A 24,346-nucleotide genomic window follows, 5' to 3' on the forward strand; every position below is an offset into this window, starting at 1 on the left:
TCATTGTCAGGGTATTTTCAAGTGCAGGAGTGGCCCAGCCCTGCAGGTGAAGCTTGTCTGTAGCTCTTGTTGGGAAGAGCTGAGCATGAGCCAGGCAGGTGGTAATGGCCTAGAGGGTCCTTTTTGATCCCTTAGTGACTGCCTTCCAGCCCCTGGGTGGTGGGTACCACTTCCTTAACTGTGAACCTAGGAAGTGCATGGGAACAGAAAAGGACTCGTGTCCATGCTTACGCAGGCCACAGCTTATAAAGGATGAAGAGAAGTCATCTAGGGCAGGGGTGGACACTGATTTCATGTTGCTACTTAGACTGTGTCATGTAAGATTCTGAGGCTGAATGCAGGCTTGCTGGGAAGGAGTGCTGTTGTTGATATCTGCCAGGCCCAAAGTTTGGAGAGTTAGTTTTTACCATCCTCATCTCCAAGGCTGGATTCAGTCCCTCCAGGGGGAATGGAAGCCAGGAGCCCAGAAATGATTCAGATTATTGAACATCTCTCATAACTAACCTCCATTTTGGGAAATGAGAAACCCAAGGCTCTGAAAGGGGAAGTGACTTGCCAGGAGTCACCCAGCCAGCCAGGTTATGAGCCCAGGCCTGGCTGATCTGAGCCCACTGTATGTTCCACTGGAGCATGAGAGGACAGAGTCAGGGCCCCACCCCAGACAGAAAAATTTCTCTTTTTAAAGCTCTGGTTTGGACTTAAAGATGGGCATATCCCTGAAACTCCCAACCTACTCCGTGGGGCCCCACTAACCTGGATTTTCCCTCTCCTAACAAGATACCTCTCTCTCTCTTATCCACTAGGAAACCACAAAAGAAAATCAAGCAAATACACTTTAAGGAGTTTGAGGAATTCACCAGGTCTGTAGCAATCATTTAATTCTGGAGGGGAGTTAGGTGGGAGGAGGTGGCTTCACTTTGGGGAGGTGCCTGGGACTCTGCGTGTTTCATGGTGCCCCTAGCACAGCATTCGGTGCTCAGCGCCCAGGAGCTGAGAGGCAGGAGAACAACTTAGAGTGCCAGGCAGAGTCTGCTCTGGGTGCTTTCCACGTATTCACTCATTTAAATCCTCTCAACAATCTTATGAAGCTACTGTTACCATACCCGGTTTACAGAAGAGGAAACGGGTATAGAAAACTTTACTTCTTATTAAAGTCACACATCTGTTAAAATGGTGGAGCACAGATTTAATCCAGCTATGCAGGCTCCAAAGACTACTCTGAATACCATATTAAAATGCTTCTTCTAGAGAACAGATGGTGTACTCTTAAAGAGTTTGGGTTTTACAGGCAGCCGATGAGAAGTCAAGCCTGCACCCTGCCACATGGTCACTGTGTAGCCTTCGGGAACTTAAAGGTAGACAGGGTAACAGGGCCTACCACGTGAACTGTAGAGAAAAACTGAGATACTAAGCACTTACACAATGCTACACATCCTCAACAGTCACAGTTGGTTTGCTCTGCTGAAGAGCTCTGGCCCTGGCCTGTCCACCATGACAATCTTCCCTGTGTCTTCTCATTTTCCAGGAAGCTGAAGGAGAAGAGGCCCCGTGGTCCACAGCAAACCCACCCAAATTTTTTCTGGCCAGGTCACCTCCTGGACAAGCTGCAGCTCTACTTGCCCACAGTGACTACAGACCGGAGTCTGGCACTGTTTAGTTGTATCCAACAGAGGCCTAATGTCTACTCTACTGCCTGCTGCTCCAATTACTGGTGGCCCATTAAGAACATGAACTATATGACCTGTGGCTACTACGATGCCCCCAAGGTCTACCACCTCAACTAGAATGCCCAGGTGTTGTCAGACCTAGTCATCCTGGGGCTGGGGACCAGTGCAGCTAGCAGCCCAAAGCCATAGACACCGGGAGTGTCAAAGAGCCAAACAAAATAAATCATTTCCCTGTAGAGCAAACGTGTCCAGGGCCTCAGAGGCAGATGTGTCCAGGAAAAGCAGTGCAACTTTTGAGTCTTTCCTGCCCTTTTGAAATAAACAAGGTTGGAGTTTTTCTCATGTCACGTGTGATCCAGCTGATATGATTTCTTGCTCAGAAGCTGTGGCCAGAGGGGTGTTTGGAAAAGCTGGGGTCCTGAGCCTGGGGTAATGCAGCAGGCACATTTCCTGGGATGTTGACGGACACCTACATGGCACCTCCAGCCTCTTATCCAGGGATCTCAGTGCCCATGGGGAAGCAGCAGACAGTGTGGGGAGCCTTGTGCCCTCCTCTGAGAAACACTCTGTCTCTCATCCCCCCAAAACTGAACCATTGTATTACAACTTCCAAATCTCTTGGGTCTTTTGTAATTGGAAGGATGCTCTCTGGTCCATGAGCTCTTGCCTGATTAACTCATCTGATCTCCATCAAGATCTTTTCCTTAATGATGCGCACCACGTAGGCAGCTATTAACACAGTGCTCCTATGCTCCACACCCCGTGTGACTTCCTGCAGAACACGGGGTAAGCAGGATTCACGAGGTGTGGTGCAGTCACAGACACAACAGGGTTTTAGTCTCCACTGTTTGCCAGTTGTGTGACCTGTGAAAAGACACTTGACTTCACGTTTCATGTTTCACTTCTCTGGGTTTCCTCAAACTCCCCTTTCCCTCACAGTCAAAATCTCCCGAAGGAGTTGTCAACACTTGCTCTCCTCCATTCTCACTTCTCTGCAGTTAAGAACACATCCAGTTTAGCTTCTGTTTCCATCTGGCCCCTGGAATCACTCCTATCAAGATCACCAATGACATCTTTATTGAGGAATCATGGGGCTTTTTTTTCCTTCTGAAATTTGATTTTTGCGCCAATCCTAAAAAGCTAGGAAAAAGAAGAAACAACCAAACAAACCAAGAACAACAATGAAAAACTTGGCGGTTTTACCTAATGGTTACGAGTGTGGATTTTTTAAGTCAAACCTCCAAACCCCACTTCCTACATATGTAAAATGGGGAAAATAATAGACCTACCTCATAGAATTGTGGGAAGGCTAGTAAATCCAATTAAATTATAGCTATTATACATAGCCTCATGGCTATTTACAAATTCACGTGAGGAATTATTAGGAAGCCTCTGTTTTGTTTCCTCCCGGCCACTACGAGGCGTACTTTGGCGTTGAAGAAACGAAGGCGAAAAGAATCTAAAAACTGGAGGCGGAAGAGCGGCTTCAACTTCTGGCGGAAGTGAGTGCTCCGACTAGGTCTTAGAAGGTGAGAAAGAACTCCAAATACATTCTACGTATTCCTAAGAGAAGGTAGGAAAACTTTCAGGACTACTCCTGGATATTAATGTCTAAGAAAAGCGAAGTAACTCTAGATTTTTTTTTCAGTATAATACTACTGACGTTTCTTTACTTTGAATGACCAAGAGCCGGAAGTGCTCGCCTTTTCCCTGCCAGGACCCAGAGGTCAAGTCGCACACATCTCGCGCGTCCGCTTCCTCTCTCTTCCTCGGCGCTGCCTACGGAGGTGGCAGCCATCTCTTACTCGGTGAGTTTTAATCATTGGTCATCCGTGTCTTTGCGGTCTCCACTAACCCTCATCGCCCCCTGGTGAGGAGGCCTGCCCTCCCAAGCAATCGTGTCGGTGGGTATTGTCTTTGTCGCCTTGCTGGAGCACGTATAGGAACAGAACAAAGTGATCCGGCTGGTAATGGAGGTTCACTTACTAAGGCTGCTTGCACTCCTACGGAGACCGTCTGGGGTCAGCTTGAGCAGCAGGCAGCTTGTTTGAGACCTAGGGGCTCAGGGCGCCGTTTGGGCCCAAACTACGGGGGATTCTGCGGAGTGTGGAGTGATCCAGGGGTTGCGGCTTCACCGGCCAGGGCTCAAGCCGCCGTATTACTTCGATTAGCGATATCTGCCCACGTGGTATAGAAATGAAAAAAAAAAAACCTGTTTCAGTTGCTCCCCTCTACTTTCTGGCCCTGATTACATCTGCAGCTGGAATGCCCCCGCCGCCCCCCCCCCCCCCCCCCGCAAATAAACGGTTCAGTTACCAGAAATTCTGATAAAGGATTAGGATCTCTGGGAGTTTGAAACTGATCCTTGTCTTTGAGGAAATCTTGGCACAGGGGGTCGGGGAGTGAGTGGCATTCATTGAGTACCTATTGTGTGCTAAACAAGGAAGTCGAAGGCTACGAAGAGAACAAAATGGTGTGACGAGAGCTATTGAGGACACCTTGAGGAAGGTAACTTTCGAACTGATCTACAGGCAGGATGGTATGTTCAAAGGCCCAGAGGCATTTTAGAAGTACATCTAGATGCATATCTAGAGGTCAGTCTTCATTAAACGTTTGCTTTGGGCCGGGCATTACAAGCATTCAGTGTGCAAGAGTGTCTCCATTTTATAGGTGAGAAAACTCCAGTTCATGTAGTTTGTCAAAGTCCCGTATAACTGAAAGGAAACTGGGCCATGTGGGGGTTCAGACACTTGGTGAAGTAGGATTTGCTGCCCCTTTGCAGGCTGAGAACCTTTGAGGGCCAGTTTGTTTTAAGTCAGCTATTGGCATTTCTTTCTTGGCTTTTGAGTAAGTGAGGTGACTCGTAACCTCCCAGGACCGCGTCTGGAGAATGGCTAATATTCTGCCAGCTTCGGAGATGGGAGGGAAAACACGCCTGGCAGAGGTACCCATTCCATCCCCCGCTTGCTCTGTAGCTGGTGATTGGAAGACACTCTGCAACAACGCTAAAGTCCTGGGTAAGGAATGCTTTCTTCTGGTACTGTCTTTTGTTTCACAGTATTTGTCTCTTTTGAAGGCACCATGGCAGCCCTCAGACCCCTCGTGAAACCCAAGATTGTCAAAAAGAGGACCAAGAAGTTCATTCGGCACCAGTCAGACCGTTATGTCAAAATTAAGGTATATGGTCCTGGGGTGGAAGTGCAAGTGTGTGTTGGGGTGAAGAAAAGGGTTCCTGAATTGGCTGTTGGATTTCTGACATCTCCTAGAAAAGCTCCTTGGACAGATGAACCAAAGGGTCTGGTTGGTGGAAAAGAGCTCACTGTAGAAACCCAGGCACTTACTGGCATGCAGCCTCTTGATGTCTAAATTGAATTAAATAACAAGGTACACTTGGACTTGGCTGTTCTGGGTATCTAGAGGTTTAATGTTTGTATCATATTTCAGGTAGCCTTAATGATACTTCGAGAGGCAAATTATCCTTGTTTTATAGATTAAAAAACCTGGGTCTTGAGTACAGTATTGAAATCCATGCTCTTCATCTTGCTATGTGCACAATCCCCTCATGTTCCATTAGTGTGTGGTCTGCTTTTCCTTTGCTTAGGAGTGGTTATGGGTCTGTGTTCTTGGTGTGCAAATACAGGAGCCTGTTTTTCGTCACCAAAAAAATAAGTAGTGAAATCCTGTTACCCAAAGACAACTAGTGTTTGTCATGTTTCTGTTTCATTTGGTCCCTGTTTTTTCCTCCAGAAGGAAGAGTTGACAGTGTGCACAGACTAACCCACCTGTGTGTTTTCTTTCAGCGGAACTGGCGGAAACCCAGAGGCATTGACAATAGGGTGCGCAGAAGATTCAAGGGCCAGATATTGATGCCCAACATTGGTTATGGGAGCAACAAGAAAACAAAGCATATGCTGCCCAGTGGTTTTCGAAAGTTCCTGGTCCATAACGTCAAGGAGCTTGAAGTGCTGCTGATGTGCAACAAGTGAGTTGGATCCCATCTGGGGGTTCCAGTGTCAGAAGTGTGGATCTCAGAGCATTTTGGAGAGGGACTCCAGGCCTTTCAGAGTGCATTTGGAGACACTGTGTATTCTCTCAGGAGCTTAGTTAATGCCTGTTGGGGACTTCAAGATGGGGGCAGGGGCTAATGATTTGTCCTAAAAAGTGTAGAGACCCAAGACCTGGAAAAAGGAGGGCTTTTGGCAGTCATTTCCAGAACACTGCTCTGTTTATGTGGGGGATAGCCTCAGACCTAAAGAGCACTTAAACTGGCCACATGCTTCTTCAGAATGCTAGAGTAATGGAGGGGTTGCTGTCTAATTTAGAGCTCAGTGTGATCAGAGGTGGAGAAGAGAAGGAAGACTGCAGACAGAGGGTACTTAGAAACAAAGTTGTATAGGTGCAAGGGTGCATGGAGGGATTATAGCGTTACTTGCATTATTTTTTTTTAATTTTATTTATTTATTTTTAGAGAGGGAAGGAAGGGAGAAAGAGAGAGAAACATCAATGTGCGGTTACTGGGGGCCGTGGCCTGCAACCCAGGCATGTGCCCCGACTAGGAATCAAACCTGTGACACCGTGGTTCACAGCCTGCACTCAATCCACTGAGCTACGCCAGCCAGGGCGCATTACTTGCATTATTTTAAGGAAGTCAGACACTTGGTGAGCTCTGTGTGAGACTTTTTGGTTGGCCAGAGCCAAAAGGAGGGCAGTGGTTGAGAAAAGATTGCTTGTGGCAAGTGATTTAGACACAACTGGTTGCATCTGTGTGTGCATGTTTACAAACATCTTTAAGCTATAATGATTGAAGATGCAGTAATAAAAATGAAACCATTTTTGTTTGAGTTTCTAGGTTGGAGATTTAACCAGGCATGGAAATGCTGGAAATTTTCTGTAGAAAGGATGAGCACAGGGATTAATAATGGTAGATGCCCAAACTGCACTGAGTAGGTTGATAGAGAATTATGACAGATCGACAGTCTGCCACATGTGGTGTAGCAAAGAATGGCTGCAGTGCAAATGTTGCAGTATTGAGAGTCCATAACTTTTAATGCACAAGTTCCATTTCTGGGCATCCATCTTCAAATAATTAAAAAGAAGCCCTGGCTGGTATAGCTCAGTGGATTGAGTGCAGGCCTGCAAACCAAAAAATCTTTAAATAAAACTAAATAATTAAAAAGTGGGGAAGCTTTGTAAGCTGACCATTGCAAGAGTAACTGAATAGTTGTGAATAAGTGGGTGGGTGGTAGGAGTGCAGCACTGAATGGAATGTTAGACATTTAAAAACTGTCATGTATGGAGACTGCCCAAGCAGAAGGGAAAGTATTTAAAATATGTACAGTGTGGTTGTGATTATTAAATAGAAATGGACAAGGACCTGAGAGGTTTTTTTGGGGGAAAAAAAAAAAGACAGTAATACAACTTGAGCCTTCTTGAAAACAATAATTATGGAAACATTTTAAAATGTAGCTACTTTGGAGCTTGAGTGGACTCCTTTATAGAAAACAATTTTTTTATCCATTTTGCTTGTCACACTGTTAAGCTATTTTCTTACAGAGGTCTTAAAAAGAACTTTATGTACCTATTGCCTTATTTGGTCAAACTTCTTCCAGTCTTCTCTTTTTTGCTGAAATCCTCCAGGGATTATGCCTTTTCCTAATCCGTATTTTATGGATTCAGACCACCTCCCTACTGAAATGTGTCCATTAGACCAGTATCAAATTGGGGGTGAGGCCAGCTCCTGGCGTACACGTGCTCAGGAAATGTTAGGTGTACTATGCACTGGATGGCTTGAGGCAGAGTTACTTTCAATGCGAATTTTGTGTGCAGCAGCTGAACAAGTAAATGTTTATGGTCTGGATCAGGGACCCCTTGGATTAATCACACTGTTGGAGTCTGCTCTGCTACTTGCAGTTCCAAAACTTTTCACAGGCAAGTCCATGCTCCCTGAGACTTTCCTGAGCTGAACAGATTGGCTAGAAAGACAGATAGAGAATTTTTGAACATGGAGTCGGGGGCTGAGCCATCCTGACCCAATCCATTGCTGAATATATGATCTTGAAAATTCACTTCCGCCTCTGTGGTCCTTGGCTTCCTGGTCCATGATATAGAGGCAATACCAGGATTACAGGGCTACTGTGAGGAGTAAATAAGGGCACCGTGAGAATGTTTTGTTGTTGTTATTGTTGTTGTTTTGTGGTGGGTTTTTTTTGTTTTGTTTTGTTTTGTTTTTGGTCACAGCAGATTTTTAAGAGCCTTGCTAGTGTCCTACGATTTGGGACGTGCAGATGTTGTTCACAGCCATGTACTATAGCACCCTCTTTGCTCTGTGCTGGGGCTGTTCTACAGGTGAAGTGACCAAAGCCATTGCCTTCCCAGTGGAACACACTCAGGTGTGTGTGCTTGGCCGGCTTGCTCCTTACCTACTACTTATGACATCTCTTCCAGATCTTACTGTGCTGAGATTGCTCACAACGTCTCCTCAAAGAACCGCAAAGCCATTGTGGAAAGAGCAGCCCAGCTGGCCATCAGAGTCACCAATCCCAATGCCAGGCTGCGCAGTGAAGAAAATGAATAGACAGATTGTGTGCACATTGTATTTGTGTTAATAAAACCTTAAAATTCTGCCATCTGGCATTTCCGCCCTTGGTTTTACTTCCCAGTTTGACAGCTTGTCACAGAGATTGTTCTTTTGCCAGTTAATGCTCCAGAATCTGCCGTGTGGAAGGGGTTTATAGAGGATACTTGATGCTTTACAGGGCACCGGCCTCGAGTGCTCAGACCAGCTGTGGTCCGTTCCATCTGGGGGTGGGGAAGACTTGGCCCTCAGACCAAGGTAGGTTCAGAGACCCTCAATTGAAGGACCTTGCAGCTCATAGCAAGAAATCGTTCTTAGCCTCGCTTTAAAGTTGAATGACAGTTATCCTGTGTGGTTCTTGTGAAGACTGAAAATGTGTGAAAGGATCCAGGTGACTTCCTTTCTCACTCCCTTAAATTCTTACTGGGTGCTGAAATAGCACCGTATAGCTTCTGTCCAAAAATACACAACAGCTCTCTACATGTGATCAGTCCTGGGTGTTTGAAGATGGCTTCCAGTTTGCCGTATCTGAACTCCCCTGGCTTGCTGCTCCAGGCATAATTTCCACAAGGGTGGGATTCTTAACCTGGTGATAATTGGACCTATAATAGCTAGAATCAAGCTCCTCCCCCCTCAAGGACATGCCCATCAATTTTAGAGCGGGGGTGGAGGGTGGGAGGGGAGGGAATCAACTGGTTGCCTCTTGCCATGTGCCCAACAGGGACCTAACCCACAATCCAGGCATGTTCCTTGACTGGGAATTGAACTAGCACCTTTTGGTTTACGGGATGATGCTCCAGCAACCTGAGCCACACCAGCCAGGGCAAATCTAGCTGTTTTTAATTCTAAGGTTATGATACCCCAAGAAATGGTGTTAAGTTGCAGTGTAGGTTGTGTGGTATATGGCATGTGGTTCTCTAGTACAGGGATTTTCAGCCCTTTTCATCCAGGTGCACTAAAACTGGCACATCAATAAATGGTTTCTGCTGATCTGACAAAATACGGGCATAATTTTGATTCATTCATACCGGATGGCTATTGTTGGCTGTTGTCAATTTTATTTGACAATCTAGAGAAGAGGTCAGTGTCTGACTAAATAGGCAAAATCACTGCTCTGGTATAAGACTATAGAGTGAGGTGAGGTTTTTCCCCACCTGTCAACTGAGCCAAAAATAATACACTGGTTACAATTTTCTTGGTGTGCTAGCCATGACTAGGCTTAAGGCCCTTACTGTCAGCAGATAAAGTGTCTTACACGTTGACTGCCTCCTATTCAAGACCTTGTATGAAACGTTTAAATTATTGGTCACTTTCATCATTTCTTTAACCTGACGCGGGCTGTATGCTGATAGGTGGCGTGACTACTGACTAGAGGAATTGTGCAAACAGTGGTAACTTAGGGTCTCTCCTTTATTAACCTGGGACAGCACAGGAAATTCTTTGGCCTGTTGATTTTGTGTCCTCGATACCAAAAAAGGACATGTTCAAAACCCTCCTTAGAAGGACACAAACCAACTTATGCCTATGCTTATGCCTAGGTCAGGCGAATGAAACGGCTTATACTTGCGTGCTTTACTGTTTCTCGGTTTGCGACATAAGAGTTTTGAAATTAGAAAAACACGTGAGCTCTAATTCTCTACCCATACTCTTCCCCCTTGCAAGTAAATATTTCTGATTCATTACTACCAATTAGAAATTTTTTTGAATTTTAAAAAGTGAATAACTCAGAAGTATCTGAATTTTTAAGATGCTCAGCCTAAGTACTAATTTTTGGTATGTCAGGTCACGTGAATTGAAAACGTGTGGTGTGACAAATTGGGGTGCTAGTGGGAAGAAAGGCCAGCCTGCTGCCCCCTAACCTCTCACAGCTGTGAGCACAGAGTGTGTCTAAGCTAAATACTAAGTATTTTGTGAGGCAGGGCCTCCCCAGCTTGAAGAAACCAGACAGACCAGTGTGAAAGGCTTGGAAGATCATGCCCTGTTGCTTTGAATGACTGTCCTGAGTTAAAGGGCCCAACTGTTGGCAGCCTTAAGCTTCAGGTTGGGGGCCAATGAGTCAGGGTCCCTGGAGAAGGCACTGTAAACCCCACACAGGGATAGGGGGGACCCCCAGGGAAATGCAAGTTTGTAAGTAAAGGCCAATGGCCTTAGGTGGTGGGAAGTGAGGCTGAGCTTTTGGCTTAAGTGGGTCCCCTTCCCTTGAGTAAGGGCCCATCCAGGGGCTGGAGTAGGACTAGCTGAGCTCCATCGAGTCTGTGCTGGGGATGGAAGCAGAATCCTTCTGGATGCTTTCAAAGAGGGCAGCAAGTTCAGGGTTGGATCTGATTTGGGAAGAGAAGTCAGCCATAATGGGGCTTTTTCCCACTTCTGGTATGGTCAGCAAGGCGGCCACTGCCCTCATGGCAGAGCGCTTCAGTTCATCTTGCTTCTCAAACTCCTGCTTCACGGAACCAGCTTTCACCTACAGTGGGAAACAACAATGAGCCGTCCTTGACAGAGCCAGTCCCCCCACCACAGCCTCCTTGACTTCCTCTCCACCACCCACAGCACACTGTCCTGCTTCGCAGTTTCCTGTGGTTCCAGCCTGGTGGTGGTTCTTCCACCTCTGGGCTTTTACACTGGCTACCTTCCCAAGAGGCTGGTTCTTTGTCATTCAAGTCAGCTTCAAAGTCACCTAAGGGGCCTCTGAGCAACCAATCTAAGTAACTCACCTTTCTTCTTGATAATAAGTCAATGGTGACAATTGCTATAAAGTATTCACTTAGTCTCCTTCCCCTGCAAGAAGTATTAGGCTCTCTACTGTGGTTAAAACAGACTCGTACCCCAGGACTTAACTGAATGGATTATTGTGACAGTCCTTTAGCCAGGCATTTTTAGTCCATTCTGCAGATGCAGGTGGCAGAGCACACACTCAAAAGTGCCTTGCCTCATCCCCCACCCTCTCTCACTCGGAATCTCAGGAATCCCCTCACTGCTTATGGAATAAAGGCCCTCCTTGACTTACGCAACACCATTAGTCTCTTCCCCCTAAAGAATCTGTGATAGTTAAGAGCTTGGTATTGGGGTTGGACAGTCCTGGGTTCAAATGGCTCTGCCCGTGACAGCTGTGACTTCAGGTAGTCACCTTTTTGCCTTTCCCTTCCCAAACTGTAATTAAGAGCCTCCCCTTGCAGGGCTACTATGAGTACTATGTAGCCGCCCAACCTGTTCTCTAGAACCCTTGGGGCCCGGTGTGCTTTTGGAATTCAGGAGTTTTAGAAAAGGTGATAATGTACAGATAACATGGGTCTGGTACAACACCCTGTAATCAGAAACACTAACGTTTCTCCTACTAAGTTTATGAAAAATGTAAGAATATTATGAATATCAAGAGAAGGGAAACACGGCCATAAACAGCCTCATGCCAGTTCAAGTTAAGTTTCGGTGCCAAACAAGCAACTAAAATCGTTGAGCTTGCAGAGTTGTGGATTCAGAATTGTGGATGAGGCACTGGGGACGTGGATGTGACAAGCTTTCATCCCTGCGCAACAAATAGCCCGTTTGGAAGCCCCTTCCTGTGCACTGGGATTTTCTCCATCCCTACGGTTCAAAGAAAACTAGAAACATTTGGCCACTGAGCCTGTCAAGAGTTCAACGGCCCTGTAGAACCACTGTTTTCTTTCGCTTCATTCTAAGCATATGTTAACAGTAAAAACATACAAAGTAGGTTTCTATTAATAAATTACCAATTTTATCTGTTTTATCCACATGAGATTTCTTTTTTTTTTTTTTTGAAAAAGGTTTTGCTACTTGGAAATTACTGCTCTATGGATATCTCTACTCTTTGGGCTCCAATCTAAAATACTCTGCCCTCTTTTTAACTAATTTTTTTACCCTTCTAAAACCCAAATTAGTTCTTTCAACAGGTATTTACTAAGTACCTCTTAGGTGTGCCAGGCTCTGTTCTTAACCCTGCAGCTTTCCATGAGGCCCCAGATCCCTCCCATGGACCCCTGAGCACTCCAGCCTAACAGCAACTCTGCCCCATATCCATCAATCAGTCAATCAATAATTTCTAAGAGTCTGCCTCAGTTTCCCAATTAGGATGTGAGATGAGGGAGCCCATCATGTTCAACACTGTATGCCTAGCACCCAGGAAATACTTAGTGAATGACAGACAGAGACAAATGGGCTTGAATCCCAGCTCTACAATTCACTAGCTATGTAGCCTCGGCCAACTTCACCTCTCCTAACCTCTGTTCCCCTGTGTATACAATGCTTAAGAAGAAGAAGTAACCAGAAGTGCTTTAGAGGATGATGATGATGATGATGAAAATAAGCACTTCTCATGCCACCAGTACTGCAGGAGGTTCTTAGTAAACTAACTGTGAACCATCTGCAGAGGACCCGTAAGTGTGCCCAGGGCTGGGCAGTGGCTTACTTTGGCGATGCAGGTGGCCCTGAGTGGCTCGATGAGCCGATCCACCCTCTGCAGAACAGGCGCAGGACACAGGGTAGCCAATCGAGCGAGCATGATGAAGGTCAGCATCTGCCCAGGAGAAAGAGTTCTTGGTGAAATGGCCCAGGACCAAAAGAAGGAAGCCCTGGGGAAAGAGCAGAGACTCTGGACCCAGCACCTGGAGCTCAGGTTCAAACTTGAGCATTAATTTCCATTCAGGTCCTTGTCAGAGTCTGGTAACACCAACTATGCCAATTGTGTTTGGTTGTCCTGAAGAAACTAGGATCAGAAGAGGCATCAGGGAGGGGACAGTTCTCAAGCTGAGATGCCAGCTGGGCCAGGCAGGTACTGTCCAGGAGTGAAGGGCCGAGAGGGGAACTGGGAAGGAGTGAGGAGTCCACACCCCAGACAGCACTATGCAGCTCCAGCCGACTGTGGCTAGGTGGGAATGTGGCCGAGACTTGACGGACTCTTTTCAAAAGAAACCCCAAGTTTCATGTAAAATCTCTCAAATTTTAAATGTTGGCACTTGATTTAAACAAAAACAAACAAAAAATTATGTGAGCCAACTACACATATCTACAGGCTGGATCCAGCCTACAGGAGGATAATGGTGACCCCTTATGAAAATGGTAAAATCCCTACAAATGATACACAGCACAATGGGTGGCTGTTTGACATCAATATGCCCACCAGCTATCTCCTATGCCCTGTCCCCACACGCCCCACAGCAAAGGAAGAAGATGGGTAGGGGACAGTAAGAACTACAAAGAGCATGGCGTTAGATGTCATGAGCTATGACCCAAGGCTCCTCCACTTCCTGCCTTGTGCCCTTGAACTATCCAGGTCTCTCGTTTCTCCCCTGTAAACTGGACATCGACACCCACTCTCCAAAGGTTAATGTGAAGGCTTGATGAGATAACTGTAGGTTGCTCAGTAGATGTCTCACCCACCCTCCTCAGCACCAAAAGGGCCTGGACACAACTTAGGCAAGGGAAAAGCCCATTAAAAAGAACTCGCTTTTATCACTCAGTGGGCCTTGGCCATCTTTCACATTAGCACACACAGATCCAGCTCCCTCTTTTTAATGCTGCTAGGGCTCCATGACTGGAGGTGCCCGGTTTATGGAGCCAGTTCTCTGTAACTGGACCTTTAGGTAACGGCCAGATTTTCCCAATTCCCACAAATCAGTGAAGAACAATCTTGAATAGAAAACTCTGAACATGTGCAGGAGCCAGTCAAGAGGCTCACAGATATTGAATTGCTGAGTCAATGGGTGTGTCTGAGAATTATAAATTTTTCCAGTTATTGCCAAGCCATCCTCCAAAGAGCATGCCAGTGTAGAATTCCACCAAAGATGTTTGAAAACATACAGCTGTTTTATGGGGTTTCCTGGGGTAGGGAGTGGGGACAAACAAGCAGTACGCCCACTGGCACCTGGCTGTCCCCTTGGTATGCGGTGACCATGAGTCTGGCAGGGGGCTCATCCTACCCGGATGTCATAGTGGTCCTTCAGACCGTCCTCTACGTGGTTCAGGAACTCGCAGATGTCCAGCTGGCCCAGACAGCTCTCGAGCAATGAGTACATGCACTCGAAGGCTGCCTTCCGCACATCCAGCCCATCATCCACTGTGTGTTTAAAGGGCCCCATCTCCACCTGCAGGAAGGGAGGATAACAGATTAGGGGATGTGGACCCACAGTGCAGGAATACCTCCCCTAGTTCCTGTTGCATACCCCACATCTGTTGCTCAGTGCTGCGTCTCCTGTCTTATACTCTCAAGTCTGTACGCCTTTGCTCAGCCTGTAATGCCCTGTGGTGATGACGACAATAAGAATTATCATTATTATAATCTCCTGAGCAGATATGATGTACCAGGTACTGTGCGGAGTGCTTGACAGATGACATTTTACTCAAGCATCACAACAGCTCTAGGAAGCCAGTGTTACTATTAACTGCATTTTCCACAGGAGGAAGCTAAGGCTCAGAGAAGTTAAGGTGCCCAAGGACACATAACTAATAAATGGCTGACTCAGACTTAAAAACCCAGATCTCTCTGGACCTTTCAACCATGGGGCTCTGCTCTTAATGGTAAGCTCTTCTCATCCCTCCAAGTCCAGTTCAGATGTCCCTTCTGTTGGGAAACTTTCCTAACCCCTCTAAATAGTCACTTCTTCCTCAGGGATGCCATGAAGTTCAGCCCTTTTTAGCACATTGTGTGATGATGATTTATCCATTAAGTCACCTTTAATCTCTTCCTTTTAAATTCTTCACCAACTGGGCTCTAAATGAGTTACATAATCAGTACAGTGGGTGTCTCTGCACTTCAGGAGGCCATGAGCTCCCTGGTGCAGGAACCATGTCTGGTCCAGCTCTGAATCCTGGTGCTCAGACAGAGGGCCAGTGCCCCATGAACCCCTGCTGAATGCTGAAAGGTAACAAGAGTCACCAACATCGACTGACTGCCAACCGTGTGCCGGGAGCAATGTTGAGCACCTGCAAGATTTCACTCAGTGAATGGTCTCAATAGCTCTATGCTGCAGACATGATTATTTTGCTCACTTTGCCTGTGAGGAGAAACTGAGGCTCAGTGTGGATCAGGTTGCCCTGGTAGGGTCAGACAGCTGGGAAGTGGAGGGGCAGGACTTGACCACTTCAGGACATGGGACTGACCATCTGATAAGCTGGACACTAATCCTTACCTCAGTCAGGCCCAAGCTCTGCCACTCCATTCTCTCCCAGACTCACCTCTCGGATGAGGTCCCGGCGGATCTTTGTCTCCTGGTAGAGGAGGGGCAGGATGTTGCCCAGCCGGTCCCGGACCAGTGAGGGCTTGTTGTGCACGGCTGAGTTGAAGAAAGTTAGAGTGGCCCGGCGCACATTCAGGTCTGGGTCCTTCAGGCTCTCCATGAACTCTCCTGGCAGGAAGATGAGAGGGGATGAGGGACAACACAGCCAAGACAGCAAACCACCTCCACCCCTGTCTCTGTTGTCGGGTTCATGTGAGGCTTGCACAGCTAGCTGAGTGGGGGCGAATGTATTCTGAGCATCTACTCTGTGCCATGTCCAACAAGCCTTCAAAGTCCAGACAAGAATGTGGACTTGAGTCTGGCCTGGGTTCAAATCCATACTGTACCATTTCCTAACTTGGACCTTTGAGAGCCTTGATGTCCTCATTTGTAAAATGGGGGTAATGACAGTATCTATCCGATAGCACTGCACTTATGGTTTAAAATGTGGTAGCTCACAGCGGAGGGCCCGGCAGAAAGCAAAGATCCTACAAATGTTAAGTTGATATTATTATTATAGATGAGGCTTCTGAAGATCAGAGAAATGAAGAAACTTAGATATAGTCACACAGCACTTCTCTGAGTATACCTTTCTGTATAATTTAGACTTCTCAATAACCGTGTTAATGTTTTATAAACTCAATAAATCAACAAAATCAAGAATTGGGGGGGGTCCCCCCAAAAACAACCTAACTAGATTTTAAATGATTAACTAACCACCCAGGTTATAAAGGAGAAAACAACTCACCCAATAACTTCCAAACAAAGAATTTTGATTACATGCCCCCAGACTAAAGACAAAAGAACTATAAACAAACATTGAATAAACAAACATAAAGGTTGGCAATTCTCAGACTACTTCCTGTATATTCCAAAATGGAGTAAATATCTTGTGAATAACAGGAGCTGGGTTGCTCCTGTAAGAGAAGGGTATACGGAAAGGGGCAAGGCTGGGATGAACACGGTGGTGCTGCACTGCAACGGGACCCAACACAGGGATGGATGTGTGTCTGTCTGTGCACATACATCTGTCTGCTGAGACAGTGGCACCCCAGTAACCATGAGCGTACACAGTGTCCAGATCTTGGATTCTGAACACCATCCTCCACTGAAAGGAATCTGGGCTCCTTGGATGAGCGGCTGGTTGTAGGGCTGGGGCAGCGCAGATGGGGCTGAAACATCTTATTGAGCCAAAATGTAGGGATGTGTTCAAAGAATGTTGGAAACATGTCAGTGAATGTGGGAGCCAGCTCAATCTGAGACAGTCTTGAGAATCAAAATAAATAAAGGCAGTAACAGATTATAACCCACTGAATGAAATAGGACTCTACGAGTCTGTAATGGTATGAATAAATCAATGAATAAATAAATAAATGAGGGAGAAGAAAAAGTTCTTCCTGAAAATAGAACACAAACTAATAAATCTGGAAAGAATGTTGGAATTAGAAAGCTGCCATTTGGCAGCTGACAGTAATCACTAATGCAGGCAAGAAACTACCATGGATGCAAAACGTAGTAAGCAAAAATTTGGTAAGGAAGAAAATATTTCAATAGACTGAATATTACTTATTTGTTCAAAAGGAAAAGGTAACTTTAGAGTGAAGAAACCTGGAAGTCACCACCCGAATGAGGTGATCAGAGTTACTGACACTGGACATCAGCCAAACTGCCACCCTGTGCCTCCTCTTGTCGTGCACTGGGGAGACAAAGGCTCCCAGCAGAGTGGGACTCCAACCCAGGGCTGGCAGCCTGGGCCCCTTCAGCTGCGCCATGTGGGCTGCTGGGATTCCCAATCTCTGTGAGAACACAGCTGTGGGGAACCAGCAAGACCTGAGTTCAAGCTACTCTCTGAGCCTCAGTTTCCTCCTGCAAAATGGGGCCACTCCTACATTTCACACTGGGGGCTGTGAGAATTAGCTGTGATGAGATATATTAAAGAAACTAGGGTGGCACCTGATACACAGTGAGAGCTCAAACACTGTGATTCCAACATATAACAACAAAAACCAAACACCCAGTTAGAGGCCCTGGGGGTGCCAGCCATGGGCAGCTTGGGCCAGATGGAGAAGAACAGGGCTGGGGGCAGTATGTGCCTGCTGAGTCAGAACACAGGATAAAGTTGCTGCTGGTGATATTGCTGTAGCTTCTGAACATATTCTCCAATTCAGAGAGTGGTCATATCTGCTGACCCCTTGGTTTCACACAATGGTGCCCCAGCAGGTAGAGATCAGCACCCCTGTTTTATGACTGAGGATGAGATAATTCAGCCACACTCAAACAGCCAGAAAGTGGCAGAGTCAGGATTTGAACCCAAGGTTGGAAGACTCCAGAACGTCTCCACAGTCCACTAGGTTGCCCTGTCTGGAAGAGGAGAGCCAACTTCCAGTGCCATCCAGTTAAAAGCCCACAGGCCTGGAGCTCTGAAGAAGTGAGCCTGGTCCTGCAGAATTCCAAAGGCTCCTTGGACAGGGGACAAGTCAGGGATCCACTTTCCCCTGCTCTGGTGCAGCCCTGCTCAGCTTGGTGCCACTGAAGCCAATGCATTTATTTGAGTTTTGGTAGTTTTCCACTTCATGGTGCACTTTCCCCCTTAAATCTACATGGTGTTTCCCCAAACCTTAGCACTGCAGATTTTTGTGTCCCCATTTTACATATCAGGAAACTGAGGCTCAGAGGTGAGAAGGGGCATACTGGGCTCACCCAGCAGCTCAGTGGAAGCGCAGGCTTTTGAACCCAGGCCCTCTGTTGTCATGGGGATGAGGTGGCTGCCCAGGTCTCCAACTCCATTCCATTAATATGCAAGAAAAATCAGCCCAAACCCAAGGGCTGTGAAGGGGACCGAATGGGATGGGGGGAGGGTGGGAGCAAAGGGCAGTCTCTGCTCACCAATGAAGCTCTTCAGTAGGGGGTCAATGGGATGGGGCTGGTCCGAGATTAGGAACTTGACTGCTGTGATGACAGTGCTCCGGGTATGTGCCTGACCTGCAGGAGAAGAGACAGCACTTGGTGAGGGGCGGGGCCGGTCCTGGATATCCACAGGTCAGAAGGTGCCAAAACTCTCCTCTGCCTCCATGGAAGGCAGAAATGTACTTCCTCCCCACTCGAAACTTTCCCCAGTCTTTGAAGAAGTCAATGCTACCATTTCCCCTGGCAGCCTACAATCTTCCCCAAGTTTTTCCTGCTGTGGCTGAGAGAGTAAAACTGTCAGACTACAGGCAACCACACTGCAACATATAAATGGAGAACCAAGGACTCGAGAACTAAGAGCCCAACCCAAAGAAAGAGCTTTCTTTACTCAGGCCTTGGGACTGCATTCTATTTTTCAGACACATGATTTCAATTATTCCTCAGGACTGTCCGATTAATTGGCTGATAATAATATATAATTAAAGTGACTAATAAAATTATTAATCTCTATTTTATGGATGAAAGAGAGACCTAGAAAAGTTAAGTGGCCGAGGAGCAGATCCAGAGGTAAACAGCTGATTCTGAGCCTTAGCTGGGCTCTTGTCCTCAGCCCTGGATTCTCCAAGCAGGGGGCAGTTGTATTTCAGGCAGGCTGAAGTCCAAGGGGATTCCAACAGAATTCAGAGCATCTCCAAAGTCTGGGAATAAAGAACTCACTTAGTTTGCTTTACTGCTTGCTTTCTGAATGGAGAAGCTGAATAAGGGAGGGAAATACATTTCCCATCGCATGAAAGAAATCAATCAGCAGCTTCCCCACATGCTTCTCAATCTCCTCTCTAAACTGCTCACATGCTAGTGGCATGGTTTGCAGAAACAGAACAAAAATCCTAAAATTTGTGTTGAACCTGAGAAGACCTCCAATAAGCAAAACCCTCCTGAGAAAGAAGAACAAAGCAGGAGGCATCAGGCTTCCTGGTTTCAAGTTTTAATCATCAAAACAGCACGGTACTGGCATGAAACAAACACACAGGACAATGGAATGGAATTGAGAACCCAGATATAAATATGGGGATGTATGGTCAACTAATATTTGACAAGGGAGCCAAGAATACTCAGCAGGGAAAAGACAGTCTCTTCAATATATGGTGCTGGGAAAATTGGATAATTACATGTAGAAGAATGGAACTAGACCCCTATCTTACACTGCTCACAAAAATTGATGCAAAATGGATTAAAGACTTATATGTAAGAACTGAAACCATAAAACTCCTAGAAGACAACACAGGAATAAAGTTCCCCGACATGGGCCTTGGTCATGGCATTTTGGATATGATGCCTGAAACACAAGCAACAAAATAAAGAGTAAATAAGTGGGACTATGTCAAACTAAAAAGCTTCTGCACAGCAAAAGAAACCAACAACAAAATGGGCGGGAAAAAATATTGGCAAGCCATGATATGGACTTAATATCCAAAATATTTAAAGAACTCATACAACTCCATAGTCAATAACAAATAATGCAATTTAAAAATGGGCAAAGGACCTGAATAGACATTTTTTTTTTCAAAGAAGATACTTGGAAGGCCAACAGGAACGTGAAAAGGCGCTTGACATCACTAAGCATCAGGGACAAATTGGAACACAACGTGCTGTCACCTCACGCCTGTTGGAATGGCTGTCCTAGGAAATGTTAGCTGCGATACGGAGGAAACAGAATACTTGTGCGCTGTTGGTAGGAGTGTAAATTCTGCAGCCACCATAGAAAACAGTACAGAGGTTGCTCAAAAAATTAAAAATTGAACTGCCATATGATCTAGCAATCCCATTGACGGGTCTACATCTGAAGAAAACACAAGTACCTCAGGGAGCTCCCTACACTCCCATTCACTTCAGCAATAATGCTAACGGCACGGGAACAACCTAAGTGTCCATCAGCAAATGGATGGATAAAGAAAATGTGATACACACACACACAGGGATGTTATTCAGCCACAAAAAGGGAGGAAGTCCTGCCATTTGCCACAACATGGATGGCCCTTGAGGGCATTGTGCTATGCGAAATAAGAGAAAGACAGATACTGTATGATCTCATATGTGTTATCTTAAAAAAAACAAACTGATAGAAACAGAGATCAGATCTGTAGTTGCCAGAGATGGGGGGGTGCAGGTGGGCAAAATGGGTGAAGGTGGTCAAAAGATAGATACTTGCAGGGAGAAGACAGATAATTCCTGCAATGTAATGCACAGCATAATGACTGTAGCTGACAATACTGTTTTATAGATTTGACAGTTGCTAAGAGAGTAGTTTTTTTTTCTTTAAAGATTTTATTTGTTCATTTTTAGAGCGAGGGGAAGGGAGAGAGGGAGAGAAACATCAATCAGTTGCCTCTCGCACACCCCCAGCTGGGGACCTGGCCTGTGACCCAGGCCTGTGCCCTGACTGGAATCAAACCAGTGACCTTCAGTGTGCAGGATGACATCCAACCTACTGGGCCACCCCAGTCAGGGCTGAGAGTAGATCTTAAAAGTCCTCATTACAAGGAAAAAAAGTTTGTAATTATGAGAGTTGATGGGTGTTAACTATACTTACTGTGGTAATCATTTTATAACATACACATACAACAAATCATTATGTTGTACCCCTTAAACTAATATGATGTTACATGTCAATTATATCTCAGTAATACGAAAGAAAAAAAAAAACCAAATAGACGAACTGCCTACTTCTCTCCACCTCCTCCCTGCCAACCACCAGCCAGCATATAACAGTAAATGGGTTAAGGCTGTTTCATTCGCAAATTTTATGTTGGTGACTCAGGAGAAAGTTTACAATTTGGGGCATAGGTATGTGTTCACTCACACATACCCTATATGTGTTACTGAATTTAGACTTTTTCCCTTGTTCTCTTTCCATCCTGACTGGCCCCTAAGAAGACTCGAGGTGGCTGGTGGAGATATACAAATAGAATGGGATTAAGTAAATTTAAAATAAGAAAAAATGAGGATAGGCAGGGAAGTGAGATGGAGACTACAGTGAGGGGCACGCAGGCAGAGGCCACTGGGGAGTCCCGTGAACTTGCCAGAAGCAGTCCACCAATTTGGCTCTAAGCTTCCTTCCTCGAAGTCAGCGGTAAAAACGACATGTGACTAGTTAGCTAGTTCAACAGTATTTGTGAGGCAGAAACAAATCAGAGCTTAGAAAAGGCAGGGCTCCCTGGCTGGGTAGTTCAGTTGGTTGGTGTATTGAGAAAGTATCATCTCAATACACTAAGGCTGTGGGTTCAATCCCCAGTCAGGGCACATAATCGACAAATGAATGCATAAATGAGTAGAATAGCAAATTGATGTTTCTTTCTCTTCCTCTAAAATCAATAACTAAAAATTTAAAAAAGAAAAGAAAAAAAAAAGGAAAAACCAGGGCTGCTCCTCATCCCAACTTGCTTCTCAAGGGTCCTCTTGAAGAGCCCTGTGAGTGTAACAGGGGACGTCCTCTAGGAAGGTTCTTCCCGCCCACACAGGGTGAGGGCCACACAGCTGCTTCTTATAAACCCCGCAACCCAGCAAGGCTTACCAGAGTCACCAACATAGATAGCAATGGCAGCAGTTACTCAGTGTTGATTGGGTACTACATACCATACAAAGCCCTCGCCTGCATTATGTGAACCGATACACCCACTGACCCTATCAGGGGAACAGCTGACCAGCTCCAGGCCTGGAGGCCTTTTGTTCTAGAGGCCCCAGTAGCTCCACAAGTACATCTGTGTTTTCTTCCTGCCTGAGCCATGGAACACCTTGATGCTCCCTGTTCTGACCACACACATGCTGACCCCTGGTTCCTGCCCTGTCCTCCCCACACCTCAGGGCATGGCATCCAATCCTGTCTACACTTCCATTTGCTCCTGGCTCAAGCTAGCCCAAAAGAGCTGCACTCTGCAGGCTGCCGTTTCCGGTCCTTCAGAGAATTGCGTTTATTAACCTCTGCCTAGAGCACAGGTGGCAAACACAAGGCCTGCGGGCCCAATCCGGCCCTCCATCTTGTTTTATCCAGCCTGACACCTTGTTTCTGCCTGGCAGCAGTGCAGAGCTCCTTGCTCCTAGTTAAGTAGTAGTTACATTTATACAGTCCTAAAGTTACATTCGGCCCTTTGAAGGCAACCTTGGGGCTGATGTGGCCCCCAATGAAAATGAGTTTGACATCCCTGTTACAGCATAAAGCTGCTGCCCACCCCAAAGATTATGAAAGTGGCATCATGAAATATTTATTTGTTGAAGACCAAGGATTCTGTCCCCTCCATCCCAGATGGCCCCACAGGAGGAGGTTTGTAAGTCTCAGAACCTGGTTTGTAAATGGCTCCTGTGCCTTCATCTTACACACACCACGACTCTCAGACCCAATTACCGGAACTAGCTCACTTTGTGCGGGATGCTCAGACACTCAGGGCAAACTGCCCAGAAGTTGTGCCCCTACCTGCAGCAAGTTGCTTCCGGAAGCGGGGCAGAAGGAACGGGGGGTTCGCAAGGACAAGCTTCCCGAGGCACTCGGCCACTACCCCCCGGGTGCCCTCCTCAGCACCCTCACAGCGCTGGAACAGCAAGGCCCAGATGTCCTCGGCGTAGGGCTTCAAGCTGTCGGGCTGGGCTGTCCCCAGTGCCTCCCTGAGCGAGTGTAGCAGCAGATACTGCCGCCGGGGCTCGGCCTCGATCTGTCCCAGCAGGAAGGGCAGAAAGTCGGGCAGGTTCCCAGCGCCCACACGGCCTAGGGCATAGGAGGCTGCTGTCCTCACGTCCTCACTGGGTGAACCCAAGGCTTCCAGGAGCACTGTCTTCAGCTCCCGCTGAGGGCCGGGCCCAGCCACCTGGCCCACCTCTGCCAGTGACAAGAATGCCAGGACTTTGACCCCTGTGCTGGAGTTGGGTGACCTGGCATCACAGACCAGGCGTTTTGCTGTGCCCGCTGCCTCCTGGGGACAGGCAGCTGTGAGGGCTGCCACACATCGAGCCAGCGAGTGAAACACCTGCTTGTGCAGGCCTGGCCCACCGTCCACAGCCTGGTCATACACAGGAGCAGTGAGAAGGTCCATGAGCTTGGCGTAGTCCACACACGGGGGCCGGGTCCCCACCAGAGCCTGCAGGAAGCCTTGGGCAGCTGCCAGCACACTTGCTGGCAACAGGGGTGAGCGCAGCAAATGCAGCAGCTCTGAGAGCACGGGGCCGCTGACCTCAGCCAAAGAGGTTGGCTGGGCCTGGGTCACCGTGGTGAGAAAGTCCACCGCTAGCTGGGCCACATGCATGTCACTCTCGCTGACCAGGGCAGGCAGCTCTGCCAATACAACCCGCACAGCGGATGGAGGGAGGTTGAGTCCCTGGCTCTGAGCCAGGGCGTCCAGGGCGGCCAGTGTGGCCAGCCGCAGTGCCCGTTGGTTCTTGCGCAGGAATGAGGCCAGTATGGGCAATGACTCAGCCAGGATGGGCCTCAGATCAAGCCGCAGCGGGGACACAGCCACAAGCGTCAGGGCCTTGACGGCAGGCAGCCGGGTGATCTCGTTCCGCAGGCGATCCAAGAGGAGCAACAGCGATGGCTCCAGGTCATCCCCCAACCGGTCACCCAGGTGGCCCACAAGGTGGCCCATACAAGAGATGGCGCGTTCCTTCACCTCCTGGTCCAGGTCGGTGGCACGGAGCCGTGCCAGGGTGGCTGCAGACATCTCTCCGATGTATGGCTCCGGGTCCAGCATCCGAGGCCTACCCAGAGGCCACAGGGCTCGCACCAGCTCCTGTAGCACCAGCAGGGCCTCAGCCGCAATTTTGTAGAAAGGGTCAGACACACAGGCCATTACAGGTGGCAGGAGGGTGGACAGGTGTGGGTGGAAGGCCTCGGCGGGCTCTGTGCCCAGCAGCCCCTGCAGGAAGGCCAGAGAATCCATCCGGATGGTGGAGGAGCTGGAGCGGTCCGCCAGTGAGAAGATGATGCC

At 47.3% G+C, this 24,346-nt stretch overlaps 2 protein-coding genes and 1 non-coding gene across 5 annotated transcripts in view; 2 read left to right on the forward strand and 1 right to left on the reverse strand.

The window, feature by feature from the left end:
* The first annotated feature begins 3,360 nt into the window (after positions 1–3,360).
* On the forward strand, positions 3,361–8,312 carry RPL32 (ribosomal protein L32). Of its 2 annotated transcripts, none has more exons than XM_028518169.2 (4): positions 3,361–3,475; positions 4,744–4,844; positions 5,468–5,649; positions 8,112–8,312. In XM_028518169.2, exons 2-4 carry the CDS (start codon positions 4,749–4,751, stop codon positions 8,239–8,241), a joined length of 408 nt encoding a protein of 135 aa, XP_028373970.1. In that variant the 5' UTR covers positions 3,361–3,475; positions 4,744–4,748; the 3' UTR covers positions 8,242–8,312. The 2 variants fall into 2 exon arrangements, with proteins under 2 accessions (XP_028373970.1, XP_035886670.1); XM_036030777.1 differs by having other exon boundaries at positions 3,458–3,571.
* On the forward strand, positions 4,533–4,672 carry LOC114502189. The gene has a single exon (XR_003685040.1). It is a non-coding gene; the product is annotated as a small nucleolar RNA SNORA7 (small nucleolar RNA).
* Positions 8,313–9,305: 993 nt separating the features above from the next.
* Positions 9,306–24,346, reverse strand: part of CAND2 (cullin associated and neddylation dissociated 2 (putative)) — a 32,746-nt gene continuing 17,705 nt past the window's right edge. For both annotated transcript variants that reach the window (XM_036030776.1, XM_028518732.2), the window contains 6 exons: positions 22,843–24,345; positions 18,354–18,449; positions 15,427–15,596; positions 14,172–14,336; positions 12,662–12,769; positions 9,306–10,702 (listed from right to left, as the gene is read on the reverse strand). In XM_036030776.1, the coding sequence (XP_035886669.1) occupies positions 10,475–10,702; positions 12,662–12,769; positions 14,172–14,336; positions 15,427–15,596; positions 18,354–18,449; positions 22,843–24,345 (2,270 nt within the window). In that variant the 3' untranslated portion in view covers positions 9,306–10,474. The remainder of the gene's footprint in view (positions 10,703–12,661; positions 12,770–14,171; positions 14,337–15,426; positions 15,597–18,353; positions 18,450–22,842; position 24,346) is intronic.

Source organism: Phyllostomus discolor, chromosome 7, assembly GCF_004126475.2.
Source record: "Phyllostomus discolor isolate MPI-MPIP mPhyDis1 chromosome 7, mPhyDis1.pri.v3, whole genome shotgun sequence".
In the NCBI taxonomy this organism is placed as follows: Eukaryota; Metazoa; Chordata; class Mammalia; order Chiroptera; family Phyllostomidae; genus Phyllostomus; species Phyllostomus discolor.